Raw genomic sequence first — 22,505 nt, 5'->3', positions numbered from 1 at the left:
TATTTAAACTCAGACATTTGTTTAAAAAAAAAAAACCTTGGGGTGCCTGGGTGGCTCAGTGGGTTAAACCCTCTCAGGGTCCTGGGATCAAGCCCCACATCAGTCTCTCTGCTCAGCAGGGAGCCTAATTTCTGCCCCCGCCTCCTCCCACCAACCTCTCCGCCTACTTATAATCTCTGTCAAACAAATAAATTTTAAAAAATCTTAAAAAAAAAAAAGGACCTTGAATTTGAACATTGAGAGAAAGTTTTAAATGAACAAACAGGAACTGTCCTTCTTGAGAAATTTTCCTAGTAATAAATGTCAGCATGCTTGGCGTGGGCAGGTAACAGGAGGTAAATATTATATACAAGAAATGAACTGCTTGGAAGTGATTTTTCTTGGAAAGAAATGTTTGAACTACAAAGGACTAGACTTTTACCGACTTTAAAAAAAATGGCAGTTTGTTTCATTTTCTTTGATTACTGCAGTGTTGTCTTATATTATTAAGATTTAGAAACTTGTTTTTATTTTGTTTAGAATATTTTTCAAAGGAAAAATAACTCTCCTTTCTCTTCCCTTTCCTCTTTGCTCTTTCCTACTCCCATGTTCTTCTCTCAGATGCAACCACTTACAAAACCTTCAGATATTTTTTCTGAGGTTTATTTCCATATTAAAATAAGCATTTGCACTGTAATTTCTTCACTAATTATCATCTCTTGGATTTTTGTTAGCATAGATGAGGATTTGCCCTTAATTATCCCCATCATCTTAGTTTCATTATATCATATTTTTAGTTAAATTAGTAAATTTCGTTTACATTTTGACCATGTAGTTTCTGTGCACGTCAGTATCCACCATTTTTTATTTCATTTCTGCAGAGTTTTTCCTCCTAAAGTAAATGGTTGATTTTTGAAAATTCAATTGCATAGTTTTCTGTGTACTTTAATTTCATGGTACATGTTCCATCGTATTGGCTGAATACCAGTTGTACATTTTTGTTTTCCCCTTTGAGTCCTCTACACTTCTACCCCCTCTGGATTCATTCTTTAAGCCTCCTGCAAGGTTAGTATTTGGGGATTTTCCCTTTGTCATTCTTTGTTGGATCCCTCTTTTTTGGATCCTGTGCCCTTTTATTCTTAACGTCTTCATTTACTTCACTAGAGTGCATCCTTTAAGAAATTTCTAAGCAACAGTATATGCTTTTTCCTTCCAAGTCCCCAATTTTTTATTACTTTTAATACTTTGATTGGCCTGTAGTCTTCTAGTTTCATGGGGTGCTATTTTAAAATACAGTGCTTTTTTCCCCCCTAATCCTTCTAAGGTGACTTGTTTTATTTTTACTGTTGGAAGCTTTTAGGGTCTCTTTATCCCTTTTGCTCTGATATTTCATGATGCTGTGTCTTGATTTATTTTTCATTTGTTATACTGGGTATTAGGTGGGCCCCTTCAAAATGGAGGTTTCTAACCTTGGGTGCTTTCTGAAATGTTCTTATTTCTTTAGTAATTTTTTAAATTCTCTTTCAGGAATTCTTATCAGTTGGTTATTGGACTACCCTTACACCTTCATTTTATCTGTGTTTTTGTCATTTCATTTTGTTTGCTTTCCAGGAGGTTTTCTCAGTTTTACTTAAATCTTTCTATTGAATTTTTTGTTAGCTGTCTTTTTTTTTAATCTCCAAAAAGTTTTCTTTGTTCTCTTACTATTCTTTTCTCTTAGCATGCTGTTCCTTTTTTATTTTATGGACATACTTCCTTATGTCTTCAAGTTTTGAAGATTCGTTATTCCCCTTATTATTTCTCTTTTCTTCCATTTCCTTAGTGCTATTTGTTTTGGCTCTCTTTAATATTCATAGTTTTCTTCAAAAAGCAGAGATATCATACTTAATAGTATGGGACTAACAAGCTGATTGGAAACTTTGCTTGGTGCCCCTTATCTCCTGTCTTGCCCTGTGGGTATGTTCCTGGATGCCTGGCATCCAAGGAATAAGATAGAGCTGGGGGCAAGGGTCAAATTGTTCCTTCTGTAAACTTAACATTCTGTTTTTAGCTGAGTCCCAAACCTTACCCTTTTCTGTAACTTAAATCTGTAATCCCTGGTTAATAAACTGCTTGGTTCTTGTCTTGTTGAAAGAGAGGGACAAGGGACCATCACTCACAATACACACTTTCAGATAAAGCTGTTTTCAGCCTCTTGCATCACTCTTGTCTTTCATAATTTCTGATGACTGCAAATTCTGAGCTTCTCAGTTCTTCTGGGCAAAAACTTTCATTCTTAAGCCTTTTCCTTAAAACGTTTTAGCTTATAGTTTTCTTGTGCTCCTAAGTCAGTTAGCATTCCTTCCACTCCCTATCTCCCTTTATGATCTCTTTGTTTTTGAGGGATATATATATTTTAAAAACTTTTATTCAGTATCATTTTAGTCGGTTCTTCGAAAGAAGAAAAGGAAAATGCATATGTCGGGGCACCTGGGTGGCTCAGTTGGTTGGGCGACTGCCTACAGCTCAGGTCATGATCCTGGAGTCCCGGGATCGAGTGCCACATTGGGCTCCCAGCTCCACAGGGAGTCTGCTTCTCCCTCTGACCTTCTCCCCTCTCATGTTCTCTCTCACTTTCTCTCTCTCAAATAAATAAATAAAATCTTCAAAAAAAAAAAAAAAGAAAGAAAGAAAACGAAAAACACATATGTCAATCTCATATCTTTAAACGTTCTACTTCTTATTTTTACAGCCATAAAGAAGCTATGTATTTGTGGCCATATAACCTGATTAGGTTAAATTCCCAACTAATCCTTTGTAATACATTCCTGTCTATTCTAGAGTACTTTTTGCCCTCAAATCATGAATATATTTAGACAGATATTAATACCAGTTATGTTCAGTATGTGTTACTGAATATGCTTCTGTATGCACATGCAGATGAAGAGACCTCCACAATTAGATATAGTTTCCTACATTGTAGCATGGGTGATTGCTATAGCATCATTTTTAAAAACCAGGTATTTTCATGGATAAAACTTAAAGTATTGTTGGAATTATTTGAGAAAACTAGCATTACCAAAACGATTTTATCAGGATGAAGTTTAGTTTTAGAGGCTGACACAATTTGAATTTCAGCTATTCAGTTTAATTATCAGCTAGTTAGCTAGTTAGTATTATCTTTTAGCTTTAGCTTTTTAATTGCTCCAGACCTCAGTTTTCGAGTCAGTTCAATGAGAATGATAATTCAGGTGATAAAAATTATCAGTTAATAGCTATTAAGCATTGATGTAATGTATGGGACATAATAGGTAGATGCATTATGATACTATTGTTTCTCTTCACTCCTCTTAACCTTGCTTAACCTTTTCAGTATTTTTCTCATTTTCACCCTAAATAAAATCTGTTATATATATTTTTAGATTCTTGATGCCATTTACAAAGTAATTATCTCTAGTCTATTGGAAAACTTGCTATCTTGCTATTTGCTCTAAGTGGAATTAAATAAAGATTGAATTTAAGGCATGTTTTTTGGTTGGGTCATTCAAATGTTACAAGAAGACATGTTTTAAGTTTTCAAGGTTAATATAAATAATTTCAAAATTATTTCATTATTAAAATATAAAATCAGATATGTATGTTTTGATAGCATATTGCCAGGTTTGATAAAAAGAACGTATTTACCATTGTGAATCTTGAATATTTTTCAAAAATAAAATGATTAATCTTCATATATGCATTAAAATCAAAAATTAAATATTTTACAAATAATATACTTTTAACTAAAACGACAGTGATACCCCTTATTGTCCTAACAGTTGATTATGAGCCTCCATTTCTTATAAACCAGCCAAATTCATTGGTGTCCTTGACAAAAGAACAAAGTAAAAGGACTATGTTAGCTAGTATAAGAACATAAAACTGTGCTTTCTTTTGAAATATTTCAGATTTGTCTCTGCAGTCATCCTGAATTATTTTGTAGATCAAAGAGGCCTAAATACATGAAGGATGATAAGAAATTAAAAAGAATGAAATGAGAATCAGTTCTGTGATTTTAAAGTTTATATTGAAAATATTTGTGTGTAATACAAATATAAAGGTGTCCTTTTCCATTATAGCTTGACTCGATGCCTTAAAATGTTTATTTCTTTTAGGAATCACAGTGCACTGATAACGAGTGTAGTACCTGGGGATTATGATGGAGATTCACAAATGGATGTCCTTCTGACATATCTTCCCAAAAATCATGCCAACAGTGAATTGGGAGCTGTTATCTTCTGGGGACAAAATCAAACATTAGGTGAATTTGTTTTTTAAGAGTTTTTAATGTTTATCACTGGATATTAAAGGAAGAATATACCCATTATTCCTAGGTAAATACAACAAAATATTGTTCTGAAATCAGTTCAGTAATGAATTTCTTAAGAGTCAGTAATTGTTTGTAAAAACATTTTTAAAAGTCAAATTTCTGATTTTTCTTTTTCAGTCGGGCTAATCTGAAATCAGTTCTAAAGAATAGATTCCACTCTTGCTATCTTAGGAAGAGAGTGATTTATTAAAGGGTTTAAGGCCTATAGAATCATTGGGATAGCTAAAGAACAGACCCTGGGTTGAACTTTCAGGAACAGTCCCAGAGCCATCAAGGAAGGCTTTTTACTATAAGAATACTGCCAGTTGCACAGCAGCTGCTAGAATGACACTGTCTGCTGTGACCCTCACCAGCCAGATGGATGCTCTGCACCCTGCCTCTTGATACTACAAATTCAGTGATCAGACACTGAAGTGGAACTACTGCCTTCCAAAATTCAGTATATCTGATTGGCAAGGCTCACATTTTATTCAGAATCTCAGCTACAGAGATATGTGAGAAATGCTATTTTGGGTTTCTGGTCTCCCCATTACAGGAAAACACAAAAAGGTTGGAGTGGAGCTTGAGAGTCTCCCCCAAAACCTTCAAGACTTACCTGAAAAGCCAATTAGTTATACCTAAATAGATAACTTTGTTCGTGGAGCCAGATTTCTCAAGGCAGTGTAGAAGGGATATAGTTATGTTTTCTGTAATATTTGAGAAGATTAGTAGTCTCAAAACTTCAAATTCATTGTCAGTAAATATCTAAAGAAACAGCACCATTGAAGAAGCATTTCATGTATGTAAGCATGGACATTTTAGAGTCAAGTAGTTTTGTGCATTTTGACAATTGTTCCGGTGCAATTGTATTTAAAGAAGACTCACCTAAGAGGTTTTGATGGAAGCCTCTAAAGAAAGTTATCGTAATGATGGTCTTAACTATAGAATGAACCCCAGTATTTTGTCTTTACAAACTTGGTGTCCATTTAAGTTAGATTTGTAGTGTCTTCTTATTGGTAATAGTTGAAATTAATTGTAGATGAATTTTGAAAAGAATAGATATTTTACCCCAAGTGTAGATATCAAATATAATATAAAGTACCTGCTAATTTATATATTTTCTTTCTATGCAGATCCTAATAATATGACTGTACTCAATAGGACTTTTCAAGATGAACCACTAATTATGGAGTAAGTATGTGCTTGCTTCCTTTTGAATGATTTTAAACTTAAAAACATAAAATTTCTCACATAAGAGACCACTTTGCAAAGTAGCATTGACACTGAATTTACTCCCCCTTTGAAACTGATAGAGTCTTACACTCTTGACTATATGATATTTACTTACCATGATGGAGAAAAGAAAAAAATGAAATTCAGGGGACGCTTGGGTGGCTCAGTGGGTTAAAGCTTCTGCCTTCAGCTCAGGTCATGATCCCAGAGTCCTGGAATCAAGCCCCAGGTTGGGTTCTCTGCTCAGCAGGGAGCCGGCTTCCCCCCCACACTCTCTTTCTCTGCCTGCCTCCTTTGCTTACTTGTGATCTCTGTCTGTCAAATAAATAAATGAAATCTTTTTTTTTTTTTTTTAATGAAATTCAGTATTTTAGAAAGAGGAAGAAATTTGTCTTTTGTTTCAGTAGCTTTCAATGCATGCATTATGGATGTATGTTGACTGTCTGTAGCCATGTCATTACTCAGAGAATTAAGGTAACTATTTCAGGGTAATACTATTAGCACTTGATTGACAAATATGAATGGTATGAGCTTTTCTCCAGAGATTTAGAAAAACGTCTATATTAAGGAGACACTTACCTTTTTTTAAAGCTCTTCTTTAGTGCTATCATTTATTTCTCAAATACACACATATACTAGATAAAGTGTAATCCAAATTCCCGTCAGGGCTTTTGGTAATGATACAGAGATCATTTGGGGAGCTAAAGCAGTATACAGCCACTTTCTTGTTTCCATTGCTGCCTTTCATTCAGTTATTAAAATAGTAATCATATATCAGTAGGTCAGTGGCCATTTGAAGTCTGAACTGTAAATCCATGGATTGATCATCTTAAAGGCCCTCAGCTTGATTGCTTTCATAGTTGTGTTTTTTTTTCATTCTTGTTGCAGTACTTAATGAAAGTATGAATGTTTAAACTAACAGGGGATTACTTTTGTGGGCTTTTTCTCCTAAGCCCATCTAACTACATTGGTTGGGTCTGAAATACCTGTTGTCTTCTTACCACTCAGGGATAGGCGAAGTTATGCAGAAACTACAGACAGCCCTAAAATTTCACAGCAGAAGTTCATTTCTTGCTTACACTGCCTGTCCAGTGTGGGTCTGTGGTAGGCTCAACTCTGTGCCATCAGTCAGGTGCCAGAGGCCCTATCATCTGTGGGGCCGGACCACATGAAACACATAGTCTTCTCATTGCCACTGCAAGCTGAAAGCATGCTGGATGGTCCAGTAATAAATAATAAACCCTTTTGCCTAGAAATAACACATGTCTTACACGTCTGCTAACATTTTATTCACTACAGTAGAAACTGGTGAGCATTGTGATATCGACCACACCTCCCAAAGGTTATTTTCCTTTTAAAGCTAGAACATGAAAATTTTATGAAATAGCTGCTTAATGTTTTTAATGTTTTCTTTTCAGCTTCAATGGTGATTTAATTCCTGATGTATTTGGTATTACAAATGAATCCAGCCAGCCACAGATACTATTGGGAGGGTGAGTAAATATGATTATAACCATGTGATTAATTGTACTTATTGCTGCTACAGGATCTGTGTGCCTATGTGAACTGATTGCATTAACCATTAGGAGAAAATTCACCTCATTGGAAATCCTTGCTTCTAAAGACTTTTAAAAGGGCATTTGGTCATCAAATAGGCTTTCTCAAACAGTTTGGGATTTGATCTGCAACTGCTCTCTAGGTAGAACTGGCTTAATCATTTATCTTCTTAGAAATTAAAGGTATAAACTTACGTTTCCCCATTTGAATATTGGTTCATTAGATGGTTTTTAAGAAAAATTTAATTAAAAAGATGCCTGCAGTCTTGATTGAATTCTCTACCTTAGTCATGTTTGCTCCAAGACTTTTACTGATAAGCCTGTTCCTTCTCTATTTTATTTGTTCAATGAGCAATCAATATTTGCCTGAGAATGTAAACACTCCTTCTCTGCACTCTGGAAACTTTGTGTTCTTTATCTTTGACAAATATGTGTTCTAGGAGTCTCTTACTACCCATGCATGCCACTCTTTCAAAAAACTTTGGAATCTTGGAATTCAAAGATATAATTCCTCTAGACTTAAATAGAACTGGCCTCCTAACTTTTATAGCAAGTTACTTTTCATGAGATGCCTTTAGCTTGGTTAATTTTTTCTTTGTCTGGTAAGACAGAAATTTAGTTCAGAAATACGGAACATGGGGCACCTGGGTGGTTCAGTCAGTTAAGTGTCTGACTCTTGATTTCAGCTTAGGTCATGATCTCATGAGTAGTGGGATAGAGAGCTACATCAGGCTCCACCATCAGTGGTGAGTCTGCTGGAGAGTCTCCCTCTGCTCCTCCCCCCATTTGCACACACGTGTGCATCCATGCAAGCTCTCTCTCTCTCTTGCTCTCTCTCAAATAATACATCTTTGGAAAATAAAAAGTACAGAACGCATTTACTTGTTTGACTTTCCAGCAAGTGCAATGAACTACCTTTATTAATAATTTGTCTTCCCCAGGTGTTGGGAAATCTAATGAATTTCTTTCCTGTGTTTTGGAAAAGTCATATATTTTTATATTTACCTTTTGAAATGTGATTCACAGCCCGTAGATGAGTAAATTGTCAAAATTTAAGGTATTATATTATGAGAAGAAACTGTCACATTTCCTGTCACTTTTTCTGAGGGTTTTCAATAAGGAATATGGGTATTTTAATGCTGGTGATAGTGATCCTTAAGGGACTTACTGTGAATCTTGAATGACAAACATAGTTTTTCTCCCCAGTATTTGAAAAATATCTGAAAGAGAGACCTGCATTCGAGACCAATTGGTTGGAGATCTTGCTTTGCCTAGTAGCCCTGTCTAGGCAGATACTGAGTGTGGATGGGGTTGGAGGAAGGCACAGGTCACTCCTGCCACTGCCAGTCCTACTTGTTTGCTTTGAGCTGGTACTATTCAGGAAACTGTCTTTTTGTTTCCTCTATTTAATGGCATAAAAGGCGGGGGTTGAGGGGGTGCTGGCTGTCTCCTTTGGAAGAACATGCAACTCTTGATCTTGTGATCATTAGTTCAAGCCCCCAGGTTAGGTGTAGAGATTACTTAAATTAATAAAAACTCGGGGCACCTGGTCCCTCAGTTGGCTGAGCCTCTGAATCTTGGTTTTGGCTCAGGTCAGATCTCAGGGTCATGAGGTATGGCTCTGTCCTCACCAAGAATTTGGCTTGAGAGTCTCTCTCTGCCTCTCCCTCTGGCCTTCCCCTGCCACGCTCATCTGTGCACACTCTCTTTCTTAAATAAATATATAAATCTTTAAAAATAAAAACTTAAAAATAAATAAATAAAGGCATACCTGTGATTGAGAACGTGATGGTGAATTCAGGCCTGCTTTATTTTATAAAGTGGAATAATCTCCACTTTAGTCAAAGAAATACTTGGAATACTTTTAATATGTAATTTGACCTTTAGAAATTAAAACTATTGAAACAGCTATCATTAATTCAGAGAGTAAAATTTCTAATATCTTTATGGGTTTTCTACTTAATCTGCAAGAAAACTATTGAGAGTATCATGTGATAGTATCATAGCTTATTGTTCTGAATTTTGCATTAGATTTTTTTCTCTGATGTTTACTGAAAAACAATAGCTTTAAGAACTTCTGCCTAGAGACATATTCACTTTTATTTTTTAGACACTATATTCTGGTATATCTCAGTATACTAGAGTAATATTCTCATTTATACTTTCATTTACAGATTAAACAATAATAGCTAATTGTGTTGTAGTAACAAGTTTGTAAACAAGATTTATTCTGATGCCAGTTTAAAGAATGAAATTATATAAACTGACAGAAAAGAAGTCCTGTCCATAGCATTGCTGGGATAAATATAGCCTAGCAATATCATGATTCCAGACAACAGAAAGCTTAATATATCCCTATGGGAGCAAGCATTAATGTGTGACTAAAATAAGAAAAATGTGTCTAGGCCATATCACTTTTACAAGTTATAGACATATGTACTGGTACATAAGTAAAAAAGCCATCCGCATTGACATTTTGGACTATTCCTGAGACCTTGACTGGCACCCTAGTCTTATTTATCAAGAAACCTAACCTACATTTTGCAACTTAAATGTTGTGCTTTATGGACATGACAGACCCAAGATTATCTTAAATTTAATTAAATTTTACAGAACCTTAATTTTATGGGAAATTTGCAATGGTCTTTAAATAGAGTACTAAATGCTCCCATAGAATTGTGCTGAAAAGCCCACAGCCATAACCCGGTCCAGTGCCAGCATGGAAATAGGAGATTGCCCACAAATAAAACTAGCATGACTGGTTTGGCTGGAGTAAATGTACACATGGTCCGTCTAAGCAGGCAGTGGTAATAGGCAGAAGGATCCTTTTTAATTGGTACAGTGGGGTCTATCTAACAGGGAAAGTAGGGTACTAAATCTACTTGGGTGCCAGAGATATTAGAAGTATGTTAAATGGTCAAAGGTGATGCTTCAGTTTGTGTCTCAACCTCACTTTATAATGACTTGAAATAATGTAACCGTGTGCCCCATTACTTAGAAATAACACCTAGCCATTCAGTGTTAGAGGAGCTTTTGCAGTGATGTAAGATTATCATTAATGAGCATTTTCTATAAAAGGGAATTTGAAACTGATGTTGCATAAGCATTCAGAATATTTAGTATTGAAGTGAAAGCATTTGTACCTGTAATTTTAATCAAAGCCAAATATAATATTGGTCTGTTCAAATTTCTGTGACTCATACTGAGTTCAGACTTATTTCTGGTTCAGACCCAAGTTGTATACTTGGAAATATTAATGTAGGTATGTAATAGATAACTACTTTGACATATACTCCATTTACTCCACAAGTGATTGAGTAAAAATTTTGAATGAGTATTAATGGCACTGAAAGCATCCATTTTTAACTGTTAGTTATATGGATGGATATTATTCTCCACTGCCGAAAAAATTATTTATCTACTATTTATTTATTTATTTTTATTTCTGCTATTGACTATAGCTATCATTAAAATGGAACAGAAAATTATATTATTTCAAAATATAGAACCAAAAGTTTTTTTTTTTAACTTTTTTTTATGTTTAATTAACCAGTGTATGGTACATCATTAGTGTTTGATAATTTTGATAGAGTGTTCAACGATTCAGTAGTTGCATATGACACCCAGTGCTCATCACCACACATGTCCTCCTTAATACTCATTACCCATTTACCCAGTGACCCCAGCTACCTACCCTGCTCCCTTCTGTAACCCTCAGTTTGGTTCCCGGAGTCCAGAGTCTCTCATGATTTGTCTCCTTCTCTGATTTCTTCCCATTCGGTTTTTCCTCCCTTCCCCTGTGGTCCTCCGCTATTCCATATGTTCCACATATGAGTGAAACCATATGATAATTGTCTTTCTCTTCTTGACTTATTTCAGTTAGTATCTTTTATTTAAATGTAGTTAGCTACTCGCAATCCAAGAGGCATAAATCCCTATTTTTCCAGGTAAACTTTTCTTTTCTCACTTCATACCCATAACTGATTTATTTAATCACCCTTCATGTATACTGCTGATTTTGTTGGTTTGCTGATGCAATACAGAAAATGTTGCAAATATGTTTCTTTTTTTTTTTTTTTTTTTTTTTTTTTCATATTTTTACATTTATTTTTTTTTTTTTATAATTTTTTATTTTTATAAACATATATTTTTATCCCCAGGGGTACAGGTCTGTGAATCACCAGGTTTACACACTTCACAGCACTCACCAAATCACATACCCTCCCCAATGTCCATAATCCCACCCCCTTCTCCCAAACCCCCTCCCCCCGGCAACCCTCAGTTTGTTTTGTGAGATTAAGAGTCACTTATGGTTTGTCTCCCTCCCAATCCCATCTTGTTTCATTTATTCTTCTACCCACTTAAGCCTCCATGTTGCATCACCACTTCCTCATATCAGGGAGATCATATGATAGTTGTCTTTCTCTGCTTGACTTATTTCGCTAAGCATGATACGCTCTAGTTCCATCCATGTTGTTGCAAATGGCAAGATTTCATTTCTTTTGATGGCTGCATAGTATTCCATTGTGTATATATACCACATCTTCTTGATCCATTCATCTGTTGATGGACATCTAGGTTCTTTCCATAGTTTGGCTATTGTGGACATTGCTGCTATAAAACATTCGGGTGCATGTGTCCCTTTGGATCACTACATTGGTATCTTTAGGGTAAATACCCAATAGTGCAATTGCTGGGTCATAGGGCAGTTCTATTTTCAACATTTTGAGGAACCTCCATGCTGTTTTCCAGAGTGGCTGCACCAGCTTGCATTCCCACCAACAGTGTAGGAGGGTTCCCCTTTCTCCGCATCCTCGCCAGCATCTGTCATTTCCTGACTTGTTGATTTTAGCCATTCTGACTGGTGTGAGGTGATATCTCATTGTGGTTTTGATTTGTATTTCCCTGATGCCGAGTGATATGGAGCACTTTTTCATGTGTCTGTTGGCCATCTGGATGTCTTCTTTGCAGAAATGTCTGTTCATGTCTTCTGCCCATTTCTTGATTGGATTATTTGTTCTTTGGGTGTTGAGTTTGCTAAGTTCTTTATAGATTCTGGACACTAGTCCTTTATCTGATATGTCGTTTGCAAATATCTTCTCCCATTCTGTCAGTTGTCTTTTGATTTTGTTAACTGTTTCCTTTGCTGTGCAAAAGCTTTTGATCTTGATGAAATCCCAGTAGTTTCATTTTTTCCCTTGCTTCCCTTGCCTTTTGCGTTGTTCCTAGGAAGATGTTGCTGCGGCAGAGGTCGAAGAGGTTGCTGCCCGTGTTTCTCCTCAAGGATTTTGATGGATTCCTTTCGTACATTGAGGTCCTTCATCCATTTTGAGTCTATTTTTGTGTGTGGTGTAAGGAAATGGTCCAATTTCATTTTTCTGCATGTGGCTGTCCAATTTTCCCAGCACCATTTATTGAAAAGGCTGTCTTTTTTCCATTGGACATTCTTTCCTGCTTTGTCGAAGATTAGTTGACCATAGATTTGAGGGTCTATTTCTGGGCTCTCTATTCTGTTCCATTGATCTATGTGTCTGTTTTTGTGCCAGTACCATGCTGTCTTGATGATGACAGCTTTGTAATAGAGCTTGAAGTCCGGAATTGTGATGCCACCAACGTTGGCTTTCTTTTTCAATATCCCTTTGGCTATTCGAGGTCTTTTCTGGTTCCATATAAATTTTAGAATTATTTGTTCCATTTCTTTGAAAAAGATGGATGGTACTTTGATAGGAATTGCATTAAATGTGTAGATTGCTTTAGGTAGCATAGACATTTTCACAATATTTATTCTTCCAATCCAGGAGCATGGAACATTTTTCCATTTCTTTGTGTCTTCCTCAATTTCTTTCATGAGTACTTTATAGTTTTCTGAGTATAGATTCTGTGTCTCTTTGGTTAGGTTTATTCCTAGGTATCTTATGGTTTTGGATGCAATTGTAAATGGGATTGACTCCTTAATATCTCTTTCTTCTGTCTTGCTGTTGGTGTAGAGAAATGCAACTGATTTCTGTGCATTGATTTTATATCCTGACACTTTACTGAATTCCTGTATAAGTTCTAGCAGTTTTGGAGTGCATTCTTTTGGGTTTTCCACATATAGTATCATATCATCTGCGAAGAGTGATAATTTGACTTCTTCTTTGCCGATTTGGATGCCTTTAATTTCCTTTTGTTGTCTGATTGCTGAGGCTAGGACCTCTAGTACGATGTTGAATAGCAGTGGTGATAATGGACATCCCTGCCGTGTTCCTGACCTTAGCGGAAAAGCTTTCAGTTTTTCTCCATTGAGAATGATATTTGCGGTGGGTTTTTTCATAGATGGCTTTGATGATATTGAGGTATGTGCCCTCTATCCCTACACTTTGAAGAGTTTTTGATCAGGAAGGGATGTTGTACTTTGTCAAATGCTTTTTTCAGCATCTATTGAGAGTATCATATGGTTCTTGTTCTTACTTTTATTGATGTGTTGTATCACATTGACTGATTTGCGGATGTTGAACCAACCTTGCAGCCCTGGAATAAATCCCACTTGGTCGTGGTGAATAATCTTTTTAATGTACTGTTGAATCCTATTGGCTAGTATTTTGTTGAGTATTTTCGCATCTGTGTTCATCAAGGATATCGGTCTATAGCTCTCTTTTTTGGTGGGATCCTTGTCTGGTTTTGGGATCAAGGTGATGCTGGCCTCATAAAATGAGTTTGGAAGTTTTCCTTCCATTTCTATTTTTTGGAACAGTTTCAGGAGAATAGGAATTAGTTCTTCTTTAAATGTTTGGTAGAATTCCCCCGGGAAGCCGTCTGGCCCTGGGGCTTTTGTTTGTTTGGAGATTTTTAATGACTGTTTCAATCTCCTTACTGGTTATGGGTCTGTTCAGGCTTTCTATTTCTTCCTGGTTCAGTTGTGGTAGTTTATATGTTTCTAGGAATGCATCCATTTCTTCCAGATTGTCAAATTTATTGCCGTAGAGTTGCTCATAGTATGTTCTTATAATAGTTTGTATTTCTTTGGTGTTAGTTGTGATCTCTCCTCTTTCATTCATGATTTTATTTATTTGGGTCCTTTCTCTTTTTTTTTTTGATAAGTCGGGCCAGGGGTTTATCAATTTTATTAATTCTTTCAAAGAACCAGCTCCTAGTTTCGTTGATTTGTTCTATTGTTTTTTTTTTTTGGTTTCTATTTCATTGATTTCTGCTCTGATCTTTATGATTTCTCTTCTCCTGCTGGGCTTAGGGTTTCTTTCTTGTTCTTTCTCCAGCTCCTTTAGGTGTAGGGTTAGGTTGTGTACCTGAGACCTTTCTTGTTTCTTGAGAAAGGCTTGTACCGCTATATATTTTCCTCTCAGGACTGCCTTTGTTGTGTCCCACAGATTTTGAACCGTTGTGTTTTCATTATCATTTGTTTCCATGATTTTTTTCAATTCTTCTTTAATTTCCCGGTTGACCCATTCATTCTTTAGAAGGATACTGTTTAGTCTCCATGTATTTGGGTTCTTTCCAAACTTCCTTTTGTGGTTGAGTTCTAGCTTTAGAGCATTGTGGTCTGAAAATATGCAGGGAATGATCCCAATCTTTTGATACCGGTTGAGTCCTGATTTAGGACCGAGGATGTGATCTATTCTGGAGAATGTTCCATGTGCACTAGAGAAGAATGTGTATTCTGTTGCTTTGGGATGAAATATTCTGAATATATCTGTGATGTCCATCTGGTCCAGTGTGTCATTTAAGGCCTTTATTTCCTTGCTGATCTTTTGCTTGGATGACCTGTCCATTTCAGTGAGGGGAGTGTTAAAGTCCCCTACTATCATTGTATTATTGTTGATGTGTTTCTTTGATTTTGTTATTAATTGGTTTATATAGTTGGCTGCTCCCACATTGGGGGCATAGATATTTAAAATTGTTAAATCTTCTTGTTGGACAGACCCTTTGAGTATGATATAGTGTCCTTCCTCATCTCTTATTATAGTCTTTGGCTTAAAATCTAATTGATCTGATATAAGGATTGCCACTCCTGCTTTCTTCTGATGTCCATTAGCATGGTAAATTCTTTTCCACCCCCCCCCTCACTTTAAATCTGGAGGTGTCTTCGGGCTTAAAATGTGTTTTCTTGGAGGCAACATATAGATGGGTTTTTGTTTTTTTATCCATTCTGATACCCTGTGTCTTTTGACAGGGGCATTTAGCCCATTCACATTCAGGGTAACTATTGAGAGATATGAATTTAGTGCCATTGTATTGCCTGTAAGGTGACTGTTACTGTATATGGTCTCTGTTCCTTTCTGATCTACCACTTGTAGGCTCTCTCTTTGCTTAGAGGACCCCTTTCAAGATTTCCTGTAGAGCTGGTTTGGTATTTGCAAATTCTTTCAGTTGTTGTTTGTCCTGGAAGCTTTTAATCTCTCCTTCTATTTTCAATGATAGCCTAGCTGGATATAGTATTCTTGGCTGCATGTTTTCTCTCGTTTAGTGCTCTGAAAATATCATGCCAGCTCTTTCTGGCCTGCCAGGTCTCTGTGGATAAGTCAGCTGCCAATCTAATATTTTTACCATTGTATGTTACAGACTTCTTTTCCCGGGCTGCTTTCAGGATTTTCTCTTTGTCATTGAGACTTGTAAATTTTACTATTAGGTGACGGGGTGTGGGCCTATTCTTATTGATTTTGAGGGGCATTCTCTGAACCTCCTGAATTTTGATGCTCGTTCCCTTTGCCATATTGGGGAAATTCTCCCCAATAATTCTCTCCAGTATACCTTCTGCTCCCCTCTCACTTTCTTCTTCTTCTGGAATCCCAATTATTCTAATGTTGTTTCGTCTTATGGTGTCACTTATCTCTCGAATTCTCCCCTCGTGGTCCAGTAGCTGTTTGTCCCTCTTTTGATCAGCTTCTTTATTCTCTGTCATTTGGTCTTCTATATCACTAATTCTTTCTTCTGCCTCATTTATCCTAGCAGCGAGAGCCTCCATTTTTGATTGCACCTCATTAATAGCTTTTTTGATTTCAACTTGGTTAGATTTTAGTTCTTTTATTTCTCCAGAGAGGGCTTTTATATCTCTCGAGAGGGTTTCTCTAATATCTTCCATGCCTTTTTCGAGCCCGGCTAGAACCTTGAGAATTGTCATTCTGAACTCTAGATCTGACATATTACCGATGTCTGTATTGATTAGGTCCCTAGCCTTCGGTACTGCCTCTTGTTCTTTTTTTTGTGTTGAATTTTTACGTCTTGTCATTTTGTCCAGATAAGAGTAAATGAAGGGGCAAGTAAAATACTAAAAGGGTGGCAACAACCCCAGGAAAATATGCTTTAACCAAATTAGAAGAGATCCAAATCGTGAGTGGGGAGAAAGGGGATAAAAAGAGGTTCAAAAAGGAAGAGAGAAAAAAGAAAAAAAAAAAAAAAGAAAAGAAAAGAAAAGAATTTTTAAAAAAGAAAACACCTTTCAGAAAGTGGCTGATTTTCTGTTTCCAGAATTGCTGTTCTTCTTCTCTTCGATCTGCCGATGGATTTTCAGGTGTTTGCAATCTTTAGATAAGCTATCTAGCTGATCTCCGGCTAGCTGAAGCAGTCTCAGCTTGCTACTTCTCCGCCATCTTGACTCCTCCCTCCGCAAATATGTTTCTTAATGGAATAATGATATGATATTGTGGAACTTAAATCTATTGTTTAGAAAAATATGAAAATTATAGATTTATAACACCAAAGGGACGAAATACTCATCAAAGTAGTTGTTAACTTTGTAATCAGCATTAGTATTCATAATCTTAACAAAAAAGATGGCTTGAGATGATTCATATTTTCTGATATGAAAATACTAGAATTCCTCTATTAGCCTTTTCCCCTCTCACCTTATATACCATTTATATTTGGAACATTGTTATTTAAAGGAATCTATTAGAACTTGAGAAATTAGTTTTTTACTATTATTTCCATAGAAACAACACAACAGTTTTCTAACTTTTCTATATTCCTAAAGAAATTTTCCTATTGTAGATAAATTATTTTATTTTCCCATTGTTTCTCATCTAAACGTTTTTCTTTTCAGAATTAAGCCATAGAAATAGTGAAAAGCTTTAGCAAATGACTGAATTGAATATGATGTAATTATTTCGAATGGCATGTCACTTAAGGATCCCTACTTTTATTTAATTTTTTTAAGTTTTATTTATTTATTTGACTGAGAGAAAGAGAGAGTGAGAGAGGGAACACAAGCAGGGGGAGTGGGGGAGGGAGAAGTAGACTTCCCACTGAGCAGGGAGCCCATTGTGGGGCTGGGATCATGACCTGAGCTAAAGGCAGATGTTTAATGACTGAGCCACCCAGGTGCCCCGAGGATCTCTAATTTTATTTCCTGGAGTTCCACTAGGACGTTTGAGGGGTTAAATGACCTGCAATTCCCTGGTGATTGATTATACTACTTTTTTATAGGTATTGGTTAGCAGTATTGTATGTAAGTGAATTTTTATTTATTTGTAAGTGAATGAAGGAGCTTCCTAAGAGGTGTAGGTAGAAGCTATAGCTCTCTTCCAGATCCAATTCTAGAAGTTAAACAGCATCACTTGACTTCTGCTGTATTCTATTGGTCAGAACAGATCAAAGAACTAGCAAATATTCAAGGGAAATCTTGGAGGATTATAGAGTCTCCCTATGGATGTGGGCATGGTGGAATTAAAATGCAAAAGAGCATATAGGATGGGAAATAATGTGGCCATCTTTGGAAACACATCACAGTAGTCTATTCATGTACTTTACCATGAATGAAGACCTACCAAGGAATATGCAAACAGATCATTTAGCAAATCACATTTTATAGTACTCCTACCTAAAATTGATGTGCCTGTATGTCCAGTATTTCTGTTTCCTGATACCTGTGTCTCTTAAGATGAAGGTTGGCTGCAAAAGGGAGCATTCTGATCCACAATGAGATATTCTGATTTCAGATGTGGTAGACTAAGGTTGTGGGAGTAATGACAGCTTTTGTTTTAATGACTTTGCCTCTTCTATTCCATAACAGTTGTAAAAAATTTGTTACTGTTCAGAGAAAGCCCTGTGACAGCAGACCAAAAAACATCCGTAATAAACACCGAATTCCTATAGCAGAACTTTAAGCTTTTCATAGTACTTTAGCACTAGAACACAAAATTAACTGGAAAGAAGGTACCTTTCATCCCATTGTAGTTCTGGGTGATGACAATGATTATTATATACGTGACTAGAATGTTCACTAGGACTACGAAACCTATGGATGAAACTTTTACATAATTTCCTTCATATTTGATAAGCATTTTTCTGTCATATAGCTGAAAACTTTTATAAAATCATACCCAAAAAGTTCCATTTAAAGTAAAGGATCTTATTATGTCTTATGGAGTGTTTATTCTCTTTCTCTTATTAATAAAAAATAGGGGCATCTGGGTGGCTCAGTCGGTTAAGTGTCTGCCTTCGACTCAGGTCATGATCTTGGAGTTCCAGAATCAAACTCCACATCAGGCTTCCTGCTTAGCAGGGAGTAAATAAATAAGTAATAAGTAAATAAAGTAATAAGTAAATGAATTAGTAATAAGTAATAAGTAAATAAAATCTTTTTTAAATAAAAATAATAAATAAATAATAAATTTACCTGCTGTTCCTTAGCCAGATATTTTTTTATAGTCTATACCTTTCTCACTTACTATACTCACAGGAAAATTTTCTTTTGTGTAAAGAAGTAAAAAAAAGTTGGGCGCCTGGGTGGCTCAGTGGTTTAAGCCGCTGCCTTCGGCTCAGGTCATGATCTCAGGGTCCTGGGATCGAGTCCCGCATCGGGCTCTCTGCTCAGCGGGGAGCCTGCTTCCCTCTCTCTCTGCCTGCCTCTCCATCTACTTGTGATTTCTCTCTGTCAAATAAATAAATAAAATCTTTAAAAAAAAAAAAAAAAAAAAAAAAAAAAAGAAGTAAAAAAAAGTTCTCATTTTTATACCCTTTTAAAAAAACATTTTGTACTCGGTTTTTATTGAATTACTTCAAAAGCCAGATATCTGAGATCAATATTCATTCACATTTAATGAAGAATTATTGTCTTTTATCATACTTCTTGTATTATAAGTTATTTTAGCTGTATTGCATTACTGTAAGTTAACTAACAAACAGCATGTTCCTTTACTACCTTCTTTTTTACAAAAATAGATAAATTTTATAAAAACTGTTATTTTAACCTTGACTGCTTTTAGTAATCTACCCCACAATACATATTCTGTACCCTGAGATCATGACCTGAGCCGAAGGCAGAGGCTTAACCCTCTGAGCCACCCAGGCACCCCAAAACCTTGTTCATATTAATTTAAATTAAATTTTTTTTTAAAGATTTTATTTATTTATTTGACAGGGAGAAATCACAAGTAGATGGAGAGGCAGGCAGAGAGTGAGAGAGGGAAGCAGGCTCCCTGCCAAGCAGAGAGCCCAATGTGGGACTCGATCCCAGGACCTTGAGATCATGACCTGAGCTGAAGGCAGCAGCTTAACCCACTGAGCCACCCAGGCGCCCCCTTTTTTTTTTCTTTCTTTTTTTTTTTTTTTTATAAGTAGGGGGAGAGGCAGGGAAAAGAGAGGAGGAAGCAGGGTCCCTGTGGAGCAGAGAGCCCTATGTGGGGCTCGATCCCAAGACCCTGGGATCATGAATGGAGCCATTTTTATGCAATTTTTATGATAATCCTTGAAAGACACATTAACACATATATTTAAATTGAGAAACTGAAGTCAAACTCTGAGAGAAAATGAAATTCATTTGGAGATTGGTTTGACCGTGAGAACTGGCTTTGCTAACTGGATTATAAGGCAGACATTTTTCATACATACAATGAGTTAAATCAGCAGCTCTAATATTATTTTACTTTTATTACAAAAAATTTTAAAGATATGCAAAGGTATAAAGAATGGGATAATTAATTTCCGTATGATGTACCTATCAGCCATCTATACTTAACTTACCAACTCTTCCCAGTCTTGTTTCTTTCATATCTTTCCCCTCATTTTTCTCCTCTGACCCACACTCAATATGTTTTTAGTCTATAAATATTTCAATATGTATCTCTAAAATATCTCTAATAAAGATTTTAAAAATACATAATCAATATAGTTATCATACCTTAACATCCAGGGAGACTTTAATTTAAATTAATATGAACAAGGTTTCGGGGCGCCTGGGTGGCTCAGAGGGTTAAGCCTCTGCCTTCGGCTCAGGTCATGATCTCAGGGTCCTGGGATCGAGTTCCACATCGGGCTCTCTCCTCAGCAGGGAGCCTGCTTCCTCCTCTCTCTCTCTCTGCCTGCCCTCTACCTGCTTGTGATCTCTGTCAAATAAATAAATAAAATCTTTAAAAAAAAAATATGAACAAGGTTTCTTAGCATTTATATCTATAAATGATGAAGGCTACAAATAAAAATATCCTGAATCCTATCTCATTCTGGCAATGTCATGTTATTATAAAAAATAATATATTTTAAAAGTCTGATCATTTCTTCAAAAAAATGAATTTCTAGGGGTGCCTGGTGGCTCAAAGGGTTGAGCCTCTGCCTTCGGCTCAGGTCATAATCCCAGGGTCCTTGGATCAAGCCCTGCATTGGGTGCTCTGCTTGACAGGGAGCCTGCTTCCCCCTCTCTCTCTGCCTGCCTCTCTGCCTACTTGTGATCTTTCTCTCTCTGTCAAATAAATAAATACGATTTTTTAAAAAAATGCATTTCTAATAAAATTTTACATTTCAGTAAATTATCAAATTATTTTCATCAATTGTACACTAAGAGTTAAAATAATTCAACTTCAAAGAGATTTTTTTAAAGATGTTATTTATTTATTTCAGAGAGAGATTGGGAGGGAGAGCACAGAGAGAGAAGCAGACTTTCCACTGAGCAGAAAGCCTGATGCTGGGTTCCATCCCAGGACCCTGACTGAGATCATAACCTGAGCCAAAGGCAGATGCTCAACCAACTGAGCCACCCAGGTGCCTGAAAAGAGATTTCTCTTAATACTTGAATATATATGGTAGTCTGGATGATCCCAGGGTCCTGGGATCAAGCCCTGCATTAGGCCTCCTGCTCAGTGGAGAGCCTGCTTCTCCATCTCTTCCCTGCTCATGCTGTCTCTCACTATCTCTGTCCCTATTTCTGTCCCTCTCAAACTTGAATATGTAAACAAAACCAACTTAAATACCAATATTAATTTATATATTAATTTGTAGACATGCATTTCTTTGGAAACATATGATAAAGTAACCACTACAACCAGCAAACAAATTTCAGATGTAAGAATATTGTATATCATGATAAAGTTCTGTAAGAAAAATGTAATATAAGTACAAGGTCATGAAAAAGAGAGAGATATATAAGTAAAAAAGACCTCATTCACGCATATCTTTCTTAAAGTCTACTATAGTTAACATCCAGTGTTTTATTAATTTTAAGTGTACAGTATAATCATTTGACAACTCTTTTTTTTTTCTTTTTCTTAATTAACATATAATGTATTATTAGTTTCAGGGTTATGAGTCTGTGATTCATCAGTCTTGCACAATTCACATCATTCAGCATAGCACACACCCTCCCCAATGTCCATCACCCAGCCACCCTGTCTCTCCCACCCCCAACCCCTCCAGCAATCCTCAGTTTTTTCCTGAGATTGAGAGTCTCTTATGGTTTGTCTCCCTCTCTGGTTTCCTCTAGTTTCATTTTTCCCTCCCTTCCCCTATGATCCTCTGTCTTGTTTCTCAAATTCCTCATATCAGTGAGGTCAAATGATACTTGTCTTTCTCTGATTGACTTATTTCACTTAGCATAATACCCTCTGGTTCTATCCATGTCCTTGCAAATGGCAAGATTTCTTTTTCTTGATGGCTGCATAGTATTCCATTGTATATATAATGCATCTTCTTTATCCATCCATCTGTTGATGGACATCTAGGCTCTTTCCATAGTTTGCCTATTGTGGACATTGCTGCTATAAACATTTGGGTGCCCATGCCCCTTCAGATCATTACATTTGTATCTTTAAGGAAAATACCCAGTAGTGCAATTGCTGGGTTGTAGGGTAGCTCTATTTTCAACTTTTTGAGGCACCTCCAACTGTTTTCCAGAGTGGCTGCACCAGCTTGAATTCCCACCAATAATATAGGAGGGTTCCCCTTTCTCCACATACTCGCCAAAAGCTGTTGTTTCCTGACTGGTTAATTTTAGCCATTCTGACTGGTGTGAGGTGGTATCTCACTGTGGTTTTGATTCGTACTTCCTGTTGCCCAGTGATGTTGAGCACTTTTTCATGGTCTCTTGGCCATCTGGATGTCTTCTTTGAAATGTCTATTCATGTCTTCTGCCTATTTCTTGATTGGATTATTTGTTCTTTGGGTGTTTTTAGATTTTGGATATCAGCCCTTTATCTGATAGGTCAGTT

General features: G+C 36.3%; 1 protein-coding gene across 1 annotated transcript in view; it reads left to right on the top strand.

Moving 5' to 3' along the window:
- Window positions 1–22,505, top strand: part of ITFG1 (integrin alpha FG-GAP repeat containing 1) — a 314,234-nt gene that overhangs the window by 3,481 nt on the left and 288,248 nt on the right. The window contains exons 3-5 of the mRNA XM_013052089.2: window positions 4,113–4,258; window positions 5,440–5,497; window positions 6,958–7,032. Coding sequence (XP_012907543.2) covers window positions 4,113–4,258; window positions 5,440–5,497; window positions 6,958–7,032 — 279 coding nt within the window. The remainder of the gene's footprint in view (window positions 1–4,112; window positions 4,259–5,439; window positions 5,498–6,957; window positions 7,033–22,505) is intronic.

The sequence above is a fragment of the Mustela putorius genome, unplaced genomic scaffold (assembly GCF_011764305.1).
Source record: "Mustela putorius furo isolate JIRA1106 unplaced genomic scaffold, ASM1176430v1.1 tig00000174_pilon_pilon_pilon, whole genome shotgun sequence".
Lineage (NCBI taxonomy): Eukaryota > Metazoa > Chordata > Mammalia > Carnivora > Mustelidae > Mustela > Mustela putorius.
The sequence above is the reverse complement of the archived record's forward strand: the minus strand, read 5'-3'. Positions and strand labels throughout refer to the sequence as shown.